The sequence below is a fragment of the Lepisma saccharinum genome, chromosome 8 (assembly GCF_977018435.1).
Source record: "Lepisma saccharinum chromosome 8, izLepSacc3.1, whole genome shotgun sequence".
Lineage (NCBI taxonomy): Eukaryota > Metazoa > Arthropoda > Insecta > Zygentoma > Lepismatidae > Lepisma > Lepisma saccharinum.
In genome coordinates this window covers 80,124,627-80,136,490 of record NC_139236.1, presented here as the reverse complement: position 1 = coordinate 80,136,490, position 11,864 = coordinate 80,124,627, and the positions used below count along the sequence as shown (strand labels likewise).

At 36.1% G+C, this 11,864-nt stretch overlaps 1 protein-coding gene across 1 annotated transcript in view; it reads right to left on the bottom strand.

Annotated features, from left to right (window-relative positions):
• Positions 1–1,447: 1,447 nt before the first annotated feature.
• The window catches only part of TRAM (translocating chain-associated membrane protein 1), a 35,597-nt gene continuing 25,180 nt past the window's right edge, over positions 1,448–11,864 (bottom strand). The window contains exons 6-8 of the mRNA XM_083127063.1: positions 11,072–11,219; positions 10,002–10,159; positions 1,448–3,091 (exon numbers count right to left, since the gene is read on the bottom strand). Coding sequence (XP_082983189.1) covers positions 2,991–3,091; positions 10,002–10,159; positions 11,072–11,219 — 407 coding nt within the window. The 3' untranslated portion in view covers positions 1,448–2,990. The remainder of the gene's footprint in view (positions 3,092–10,001; positions 10,160–11,071; positions 11,220–11,864) is intronic.

The following is an 11,864-nucleotide window of genomic DNA, read 5'->3' as shown; positions in this document are numbered from 1 at the left end:
TTCAATAGTTTTTCCTTAACGTACTCTCATTGGGCACTGTACTTTTCAAGGAACCCTTTCAAGGCCGGATGGTTCACCTTGAGTGGAATCCCCACCTGTGTAAAAGATGCACACAAGTCAACATTAAATTCCTTTAAATTTTGGTTCTTGGAAGAACACTGCTCAAATGCATTGCATAAGAGAGGCTGCCAAGATTTACTTCCTTGCAGATTCTTGTTCTTTTGATGCTTAGAGCTGGAAATATGTTGCTGGATGCGATCTCTCTGGTGTTTTTCATCTAATGTGATTCCCGTATCACAAACAGTGCATCGAATAACAGTTCCATCACTTTCTATGAACTCGTGCTTAAATTCTTGAGCCAGACTGAGAAATCGGGATCTGGGCACTTTCGGCATGGTAAAATACATGCACTAATAGGATCTAACAAAGTGAAAAAGCAAGTAAGGAACTTACGTCCACAACCAATATCTGTCCACTGCGCACACATGAAACGTGAAACCCACCACTTCAGAAACACATTGTTGCTTCACTGCTTCCAAGATCAAACTGAGTTTCCTTCTATCTTAAAAAAATAACGGCGATCTGGTGCATATCAGTAGCGGTCTTTTCATTGCTGATTTCAAATAGGCAACAATCAAGCACAGTTTAAATACATTCAATTTCAGTTAACAATGTGAAAACATCTTAAAGAGAAAAGTGTCGCGAAAAAAGAAAAACATTCAATGATTTGCTGTGGAAATATATTTAACAACACCAGTAAAAGGACACAAAAAGGGGAGGAAAAGCAATTAAGAACACAAAAAAGAGGAAAATATATAAATGTTCCAGAAAAGGGAGGGAAGGGGAAAGGTTATCAAAAAAGGGGAAAAAAGGTGCTGGAAAATTAGCTCCATTCTCACGTTGAGGCAACATTTCTCACACTGAGTCTTTCCTGAGAGGTCTCACTTTCACTACGAAAAAAAGGTGCGCACCTAAAAATCCTAACTCTGGTGACATCATGGCAAATGAAGAGCTCTCAATTCCATACGCTACCTGGCATCGTTCATGCGAATTATTGGGTGCTCGATGGAAATCTTCCCACTGCAGCACTCTAATGCACATCGATTGATTGTTTTGCTTTATTTTACTTTGCTTTTTGTGCCATTTTTGGCTAATTTGCGAAGATTGGAATGAGTAACAATATGATGAAATTGATGAATTGACACTCGCAAACATCCATGCCCAGGCTGGGATTCGAACCCAGGACCACTGGTGTTGTAGTGCAATGTGCTAACCACGCCATCACAGGAACCGGCCCTAATGCATATCTTATGGTCTAGTGTTCATTCTACATCAAGGGTCTCCAAAATACTGGAATACACTAAACTAGACCTTTTCACAGGAAAATACCATTATATATGTGTGTGTATGTGTGTGTGCTTGAAAGGATAAATAAAAACAAAACAACTTTTTCAAATCAAAATTAATTTTTAATCTTAGCAAAATGCGAGTGGGAGGAAAATAACACACACCATTTGTACACAAAACTATCATAGTGCAAATCATAACTTTCATTCATTACAGGCAACATGTCGGAAATTCAAACATTTCCATTCAATAAAAAAATGTGAACAATTCCAAAGTAAAATTAGAAGAAATCAAATATATTGTAAATTTTATTATTAATATATAAATCTATTCAATTGCAATCAATTTTGCATTTAAGCATTTTCAACAATTAAAACACAAAATGTACCACTATTTGGAATACAATTATTGATGCACAGTACCCATGGAAAGCAAGCATGGTGGAAAAGTCATTTAAATTACAAGAGCTACAATGACAATTTGCTATTCATAAGCATACATATATTTACAAACAGGCATAGTTGATCATAATGGGACATGTTAAGAGTTAATAGACTGTGTGGTTAACAGTGTCTTTATTATATGTATATATTTTGTTGAGATTGTAATACCATGGGAAATGAAAAGAACACAATGGAATGAAAGTTTTGACATGAAAGAAATACAAAAAAATGAAATTAAGAAAATACAAAACCATTTATCGGTATGGTTTTTATTAATTTGCCAACGAAACTTATCAATGAAAAAAATGACATCACAGGAACCAAAATCATACATTCACAAAGGAGTTATCTCCATAAATTTTAATAGGCAATAATATGCTTACTCTCACACATACATAAAGATGAATGACTTGAAAATGGAGAAAGAAATTATTTTATTGCAAAGATTTTGGAAGATGATATATTTCAACTACATACGGCAATGTCATTATACACTCCTCACAAAAAGATTGGAATATTGTTATATTAGGTAATAGGTGACAGACATGGTGGTATATGTCGGCGAAAACACAAGAAAATCCAGCAAACAGATAGATACCATTGGATTCGAAGCATGTGCCTATCACCTAATATAACGATATTCCAAACTTTTTGTGAGGAGTGTATGTATATACGTATATATAATGATCCACTGATACAGAACTGGAAGAAAATACCATATATAAGTTTAATAAAGGCAGATATTTAATTTTCATATCTGGTCACCATAATACAAAAAGTTATATATATATATATAACTTTATACATATAGATATATGTACAAATTTTGTTTATAAAATTTATGCTGATTTACAAAATTCATTGTAGAAACATCTGCCGACTATTAGCATCTACAACTTAGTCTCTTTATAAAATATATCTAAATCCCATCCCTACAAAAAAAGGCATAAATTTGTTATAAAATTACGTTTATTCAATCACCTCCTCCTATATTTTGTACACAATCTTTCTCGAAATGCAATTTCCATGAGTTAGTGAAGCCTGTGCAACAACTAAGAAAGCCTTGCTTCAAAAAATAATCCATAAAACATCACATTTCATTATGAGCAAAAAATGGAATACACATGTGACCTCGACAATCCCAAATCTGGTTTATGTGCACATACAAACACTCTCCTCTTCTCTCGCCAAATGACTGATTTATTTGCCCTTGTGACCGGAGGATCGTTGTCGCAGGTTCTTCTTTGTATTCTGATCAACTTCTGGCAATTCGTTAACATCATCGTCAGCTTTGCTTTTGTCTGGAAAGAAACAGGACATAATTTCAGCAACTATTCACAGACATTTATTAATTTAAGTTGATGTACATGTATATGTATAATGTGTTTGGAAACTCGCTATGATATATGATATAAGAAGAAACATGTATTACTTTTTTTCCATGTCTCTATCGCTTTTTGTACAAAAGTTACGTACGTTCAAAGTCTTGGTTGTATGACTTTTTGGACACCCTGTAGTTTCCCACATTTCCACCCTTGCATAAAGGCACAAAACAATACATCATTATCAGCCCTATAAAATTGATAGAGCAGAACTTGTTTACAATGGTCTCTTCTTGCTAACTGGTACAGGCTGGTGCTGCCTTTAGCATTAGGATTTGGTGCTAAATGCATTTGCCACAGACAATGCAATTCGAAATTGTTTCTGTTTCTTGAATTAATCTCCAAGAAGTGAAGTGGGAGAAGATGTGCCAAGGCAGAGGCAAAGATATAGTACAAGCAATGCAAGCACTGCTTGCATTTTCGAATATAATTTAATGTACTTAATGTTTTAGCCTTATTTAGTTTCCATCGTACTAGATTTTGCGAAAAATTACGGCCGCAAACTCCCTCAGCAGCTTTGTAGCAAGCACCAGCCTCAATGCGGCTTCTCTGAAAAAAAATAACGCACCAGAAGGAGTCGCATGGTGAAGTGTGAAATTCGAGTGGAACCCGTCCACAACGCTTCTACCAAAAAGCTCTGTTTGCTGAGCTTGGGTTATTCCCAAAAATAGCCGAGCTCAACCGAAAGCAGAATATATTGTAACCAAAAACTAGTAACGAATATTTGTCTTAATGAACACGTAAACAAGATCACGAACATAACAATAATTCTTAGTCATGTAATAACAAAAGTAAGTTATTATCATTGTTCTAAATTCCATATATATATAATTTTATATTACAATTTATTTTAGATTTCGCGAATTGTAAAAGTTGTAAAAAAAATGGACATTGGGAGTTTGGGCAAGATGGTAAAGGGCGAGCGTTTGTGTTTCCAGGAAGTGGAATGTCTGCACCCCCGTGAAGTGTTACCCCAGGGAGGGAGGGAAGATTCGATGGACCTTGGTCTGCACCAGAGTGCATGTAGCCGCTGTTACCGCAGGTAACACCAAAATATAAAGAATTGAAGAACCAGTCTTAAAATATTATTACGTACATAAACTGGTAATATTGTCGTAAAGTAAACATTGCAGACTGACATTTTTTCTGACACCGGCAAAAGCGAAGAGGAGGACTGATCCGGTACCCTCCACAGGCAACATGAGGAAAGGGCCCTGAGCCCACCCAAGGAAGACTTTCCGTCGCAGCAAAGACTGTTTCAGCGGGAGGAGGAGGCAGGTTAATAGCATGACTGTTTAGCCGCCGCAGTTGCCGGTGATACTTACCGGAAACATACCAGTGTTGCCATATCCAATTGACAGAAAAGAGCTAAGTCGCCTAATCGGGTCTATCTTATTCTGAAGGTGTCCAGTCACACTGGGGAACGATGACGCAGTGGTAGCGTCGCCGCCTTATAATCAAGGGATTCCGGGTTCGATACCCGGTGGAGGCACAAGTGGTTCAGATCCAACTTTAAACTGTCCCGATTAGCGTTACTGTTCATGAAGTGGACTTAAATCGCCAAATCAAAATTTTAAAAAATCAAATCACACTGTGGCAAAAGCAAACTACCAAGTGATATTTTGTATTTACACTAAATATCAGCGATTATGAAAGTCCTCTTCGTCCTTCTTCGACATCATGGGCGAGAAGGAGAGGAGAGGGATGGGTATGGTCAAGGGGTGAGCTGTCCTTCTAAAAATGTCAACCTAAAATTCTATATTTCACACATATAATATTATTTCAGTTACAGGAATTTGTGATAATTGTTGATAATACTGATTGAGATTGACATACGTTGTCGCAGGAATGCAATAATGAATATGTTAAAGGGGTATCTCTCTTAATAATGTATTTATTATGAGAATTGGATTTGTCATATTGAAGTTTGTTGTAATGATATATTGTAACAGTGTTTGTGATACTTGTTTTGTGTAATTCAGATGAAATGTGTAAATATATGATAATTTCTGTTGTCACAGTTAAGCAGTAAACCTGATCTGTCACCAAGATGTCTATATATATATATATATATATATATATATATATATTATGTATTATCTGTCTATGTTTGTGAATATGTGTGTGTGTGTGTGTAAAGGAGGAAGAAGGGAGAATGTGTACGTGTGTACATACAAGTTGTAAATGAAAATGTAATATTTTGATATTACCTTTCTGTAATTGGAGATTTGTCTCTGTTGAAGGGAAATAAATAAATAAAAATAAATAAATAAATAAATAAATAAAATTTTGGATTGAAGCAATGTTTCTGAGGTGGTAGAACTGTTTTTGTCTGAAAACAATACTTACAAGCATAATTTCCCGATTGTTATCTTAGCACGCTCTGAAGTGTCAGGTGTCGCAGGTTCGAATCCTCAGCAAGAAATGGTTACTTCAGTGGTCGTTATTATTTTACTTACGTAATTATAAAAAATAATAATTACATACACAAAGAAATAATAATTTTATTTCAATAATTCACCATTCATCCTCATCGTCACGATTATCCAATAAAGCGAAAGCCTTAAAGGTAGCAAAGGACGTAAAATATACAAAATAGTAGTGGTGTCAGAAATGAGATTTCAGTGGATTTAGCGAAACATGGGAGTGGGAGTAGTTAGGAAACAGATGAAGACTACATCTACTCTACATACATCTTATTTGAAACGAAAAGTTTCGCGATTTGGGCAAATCTCGTTTCAAAAGAACTAAGATGGCAACATTAGTAGAACTGGACTTCTTGCAGGTTCCGAAGGAAATATTGGGGAAGGGCCGATGCTGAGAGGGGAGGGGGGAAAGGAGGGTGCTTCACGTGTTACAAAAGTAAACAACGGTTTGTGGGAGGGACTGTGCAGTGGGAGTTTTGTGACTGGTGTCTTTCGTCTTTATGTTGTTTTCGGGCATTGTCAATTAATTAATGAAGCTTGCTCCAAGTTCCGAGGTGGCGGGTTCATCCTATCTGGACAGTATGTGTAATCGTGCGATAGAAGATATTTTGAAGCAATCTTTCGGTTCGTTTTTTAGCAGAAAAAATCGAAATTGTGGCGAAAGGGAGGTCAAAGCCTATTTTGAACGATTTAAAAACCAAGTCGTCTGCTGGATATGACCGACATTTCAATGTTTCGTGGTATAACGACTATCCGTGGTTATGTGGATGTGTGCAGTTGTCGAAACTCTTTTGTTGGCCATGTACTCTATTTTCGGGTGAAAAAAAAAACGTGTCGAATTCAGATGTGGATAGCATGGACCATGACCATGACGCACCCAAAAATTCAAATTCAAATGAAAAACTTCTCGTTATGACAGCATCATAGAAGTTTTTTGATTTGATTTGATTGATTTTGCTTCGCTTGTGCCGCTTTTGGATAATTTGCGAAGATTGGGATGAGTGGTGATATGATTAAATTGATGAATAGACATCACAAACGCCCATCCCCAAGCTAGGTTTCGAACCTGGGATCCCAGCATCATATAACTATTTTCAAAGTCGGATTGATCTGCTCTATAAGTAGCCTTCAATGTTTCTGTAAGTATCAAATTACGTATTATTGTGTCAACAACCAATGTTTGCGATTTCACTTTAGTCCTTATGTCAACATTTTTTTTCCTGATTAATAACTTTACCAAAATCTAGTATTGAATTTCATACGTACCAGATTAATATTATATGAACTACTTGGAAGATATTGGGGGGGGGGGGGGGCATGAGGTGGGGAGGTGCCCAAGTCTCCCTTAAATGTCCTACTGATAACCAGTAACACTTTTAAAAATCCACGCCACACCACTGGTCTGCACCCTGTGTCCAGCTTGGTCCAGCTCAAATTATGTCAAAAGTGTTGACCGCTACCAGTGTTTGCAACTTCCAAATTATTTACACAGCAATTCAAGTGAACTGTTTCACAAATTTTACAACCACATTCAATAAATTGACTGCTTTTGAATAAAACTTGGGGTGAAAATAAAGCTATCTAAAAAAGAACTGTATACTGATATTAACACAGCACAATTAAATCGTATACACTGTACACATTATGAACATAAGAACATGTTTTAAGTTTTATTATTATGACACAAGTGGTTCTTCCAGGATTTTTTTTAGTAGTCTCCTCATTTTGTCATCTTTTCCTGCCTTTGACTTTCCTTTTCTTAGGATATACTGGGCCAAGGGGGGGGGGGGGGGTATGCCTCACACCAACCCTCCCCTGGCCCCGGGCATGCCTCTGTATGACACTTTATTACTTAAATTTTATGTATATATGTACTCTTTCTGCTGTAATGATTCTGATTCCACCGCTTAGTTTCTATCTCCAAACTGATATATCTTTCCTTCCCATGAGGGACAAAATTAAGAAACAGGTTGGTATCACTTTCGGTCATTTCAGAGATTTTCAAAGTGATCTTGCGTGGATGGTTTCCAGTTGTGGAAAGAGCGTGGGAGTGTCTTCACGTTTTTAGAACCTTGAGGCCCTAAGATTTGTTGAATTGTTCGATAGCGGGAAATTTCGCATATATGCAAAGGAGTTTGGAATTTATTGTGGTGAGTACATTGTCTATGCACGTGTTTCTTTGGTTTGAAATGAAATTTTTAAAGTTTGCGTTTAACTTTTTATTTTAATGTTTGACTCCGAATGTGATTTTTAGGGTGCCCACAAATCCTAAATTACAATCATGCAGTGTAAATTAAATAAATGAGTCCCCCCCCCTTTTATTTTACCTAAATCCGTTTGGTCACCATTTGGCCACATTAAAAAATAATGAACAAATAAAGGTACTAATAAATAAATAAGAAATTACGTACCCCTTTAGCCGTATGCGGAAAGTTCGCATATATAAGACGTTTACTACCATACGAATAACGTTACCTGGAATTTCGAAAGTAAATGTGACCTTTGCAGATCATATGGTTTATTTTTAGAACTGTCACTTTATTATATATTTTGACAAATCCAGCGACCGGGCCAATGAGGCTATAAACCTTAAATCCCCCTCTTGGCATGCAATTGTACTACTTGTTTTGTTGTACTGAAACATTGCTTGCCTCCTTCGTAAGACTACGCTTCGCTACTGTGCCAAGGTCATGTGAAAGTAACTAGCACAAATGAGGTATGATTACTCATGTAAATGCAGGGGTATATAGACTTTGTGCACAGCCTGTATTGTTTGGTATATCAAAATATAGAAGGGTGGTTCAACAAAGAATTGCCCTTACGTACTCGCATATTTCATCGACACAAGATATATATAAGATTGCTTCAACATAATGTGCTGGTTCGTACGTTACCAATAAAGCAATCTGCTATATGTGGCTATAAAATACTGCCCTATCCAGCCTACTCACATGGGCATCCAGAAGGGGGGGGAGTCAAGGGGGAGCCAAGCTCCCCCTGGAAAATGAAAGTCAACCAAAAAATATATATTTCACACATATAATTGAACCGGTGAGACCAAGAAGGGAAAGATTCCACTTTTTGAACAAAATGGGCTGAAAACTTTGAATACATATCAGAGCTAAAATAAATATAAAAAAGACGTTAAAATATCAACGTTAAAAACTGTACTTACGTATGCGAGTATGTTGTTCCTATTTTCCTTTCTTTAGAACTACGTTCCAGGGACTAACTATCCCCTTCTTCAGGTTCGTGCGAAAAAATATAGGTACTTAACATGGTACCACGTCGAAATGTAATAAAAGGATTGTGGACAAGGGTTGGTGTGGATACATTTAGGATATTATGTCCCCACCCTAGACGTATTTAAAAAAAAAAATCGTCGTTCACTAAAGATTTGTACTATTAATCTATTCTCATGTTAAAAACATTAAAAACTAAAAACTTGCGTGTATCACTAGGTACAACTCGCCGGTTCGGTTTTTCCAGCTGAACTGGGCTTCCTAATCTGCGTGGAGGTCACTCGTCTACTAACGTTTTCCACTCCCCATTATTCTCTTATTTCCCCCTCAGTCGCGTCACCATTCCAAAGTAAATTTCTGTTCTTCTCGGGCAGCTTGGATAACTTCCGGAGTGACGTGGAAACCGATATTGGGTACAATCTTCCCGGTTTTATCCCATTTTTTTAGGAAATTGATCCACCTTTCTTCTAAATTTCCTTCATCCCTCTTAAGATTATTCTCCCCCCCCCCCACAAATATTCGCTGTTTCCTACACATTTCTTCCTAACTTTCTCTTTTCCTTTCTAATGATTTCTATGTCCGCTTTCCAAGATGTGTTCTGAGAGGCCTGTTTTGGGAACTTTTTCTTTTATATCTCTTTCATGTTCGCTCCATCTTTTACCCATATTTCGACCAGTCTGCCCTGTATACTCCTTCCCACATAGGGTAATAGAGGGAGCAAACCTGCCTTCACAGGATATCTAGCATTGCAATTTGAATATATCATACCTTCATATGTAAATAAATTTAAAAAAATGACAGAACTGAAATATCATCTGCAGTTTCTGAGAAATGACATGTGTATTTCTGGCATGTGGTTGTTGTTCATATATGGACCCGCAGTCCGTTAAAAGGTTAAACACATGAAGGACGTAAGACAAAAATGAATGAAAACAGTGATGGACAATTTGCCTAGTAATATGGATGCATTCAACTGCACAGGCATTCAAAATGTGTTGGGGAAAAAACAGTCATGTGGAAATTGGAAATCTGTAAAACCAGGAATCCTGATAACAATGATCTGGTATTTAAATAAAGGTTTGACAAAGAAAAAGCATGATATAAAACACAGAAACAATAATATCCACAATGAAAATACAGCGTAGGACTACATCAACTTACGTTCGTCTTTCTTCTTCCTTGAAATCTTCTTGTCCTGTTTTGGTTTCTTGGTCGTCGCTTGCAGGGCAGCCTGTTCTCGCATTCTCTTTAAGTGGAATGTTATAAAATTCCACATCAACCACGCTTGTAGAAGGCAAACAGCTACCAATGAATTTATTCTAATAGAAAAAAAAATATTTTCATTATTACCAACATAACTGAATGGAATAAGTTAACTTGGAATTCATAAGTTCAGATCATACCCCCCAATAAAGAATAAAGTTCACTGCTTGGTCAATTAACACATGAACACTATGCTGGCATTCTTGTGCATTTTTTTCTTTAATGAAAGAGAACTTAGTCGTTTACAAGCAAGAACAAGCACATACTTTAAAACGACCATGGTAATTTATGGGCAGGAATGTGATAAAACATTTAATTCATTAGTTAATACAAGATTGGATTGAAAGAAATTAATTATTGCACCAGACTGGCCTTCCTAAAGAAGACTCTACCAATAACAGCCTGAATAACTATGCAATACACTCTAACATATATGGCTAATTCTACCATATCACTGCCGAATTTAAAATTCAGTTAGCAACAGTTTGAAAATGTATAATGCCAAGTTTATTATTCTGGTTTAATGATACACATGATAACACACAACATTAACAAACCCACATTGTACTCGTTATTAAAAAAATAAAGGTAACGGAAATTTCCATCAGTAAACTCAAATTATTTTAAAAAAATTTTTTGGAACGGAATTTAAAAATTCAGGTGCCAGATTACTCAGGCGCCATGGTGAGCAAGCACCCTGAATTTTCCTATCCCTGATTATAAATATTTTGAATTACAAGTGTCTCAATATCTAAGTATTGGCATTCGAAATCAGTAAGGAGACTGGTAGCAGTATGTGCTAGAAGTGGTAGTATAACTGCAATAATATGAGCATTTGGAGAAAACATCCACAGAAAACATTTGAAAGAAATTACAAAGCATCCTTCCGTGCAATTTCAGATGCTACTTTCAAATTACTATATGCTACTGTCTATAAAAGTAGATAGGAGTAAACTAGTCATACCTACCTAACAATCTGAGTATTAAAATTTCCTGAAGCTACATCAAATCCTTGGTTATCACTCAAGGCCAGACCATACCAGAATGTAAGGACTGATAGAATTATAGAACTGAGTCTCACAAGAACAAAGACCACATTGGCCACCATGAAACTAGCTGAAAAATGAACGATAATCATTAATTGAAGCACAAGGTTGACAAATGAAAGTTTGACTTACAACTAACAACTGCTTAGAGACACTTCAATTCTTTTCTCATCAATTACATAGCAGATTGAAAATAAAGTTTGTTATAAATAATCAATATACACTCCTGTTCAGATAAGGTGGCACATGCATAGTGTGTCCAACCTCATAAAATATGCCAATTTATGTGAACAGGAGTGTACATAAACACATTCTGTGTTTTGCACTTCTGGTATGATCACATAAAAGAATAAGTATTCATGTATTATTAATTTAATAAATCATGTTGGTGTTAAATCTTGCTTCAACTAATTAAGTTTGAGTCATAACTACAAGCATTAACTTTTAGTAATTGTGATACCATCACGATACAGTGGATCCTAAATATTAGGTTTTCAGGGGATTGAGATGAAAACACTTGAACGAAGGAAAATGTAAATTTGAGGAACACTTTGTTGTTGTTTTTTGACAATAGTTTCCAAACTTTAAAATTATCATTGAAGTCTAAAGCAGCTATATGTTGCTCAATTCTGGAATTCTTTCTTTCAAGTTGTGGGAAGGACAAAAGTACCATTTCAATGATGAGTATGGATTACTTTTGAAAGCAAATTTAAAA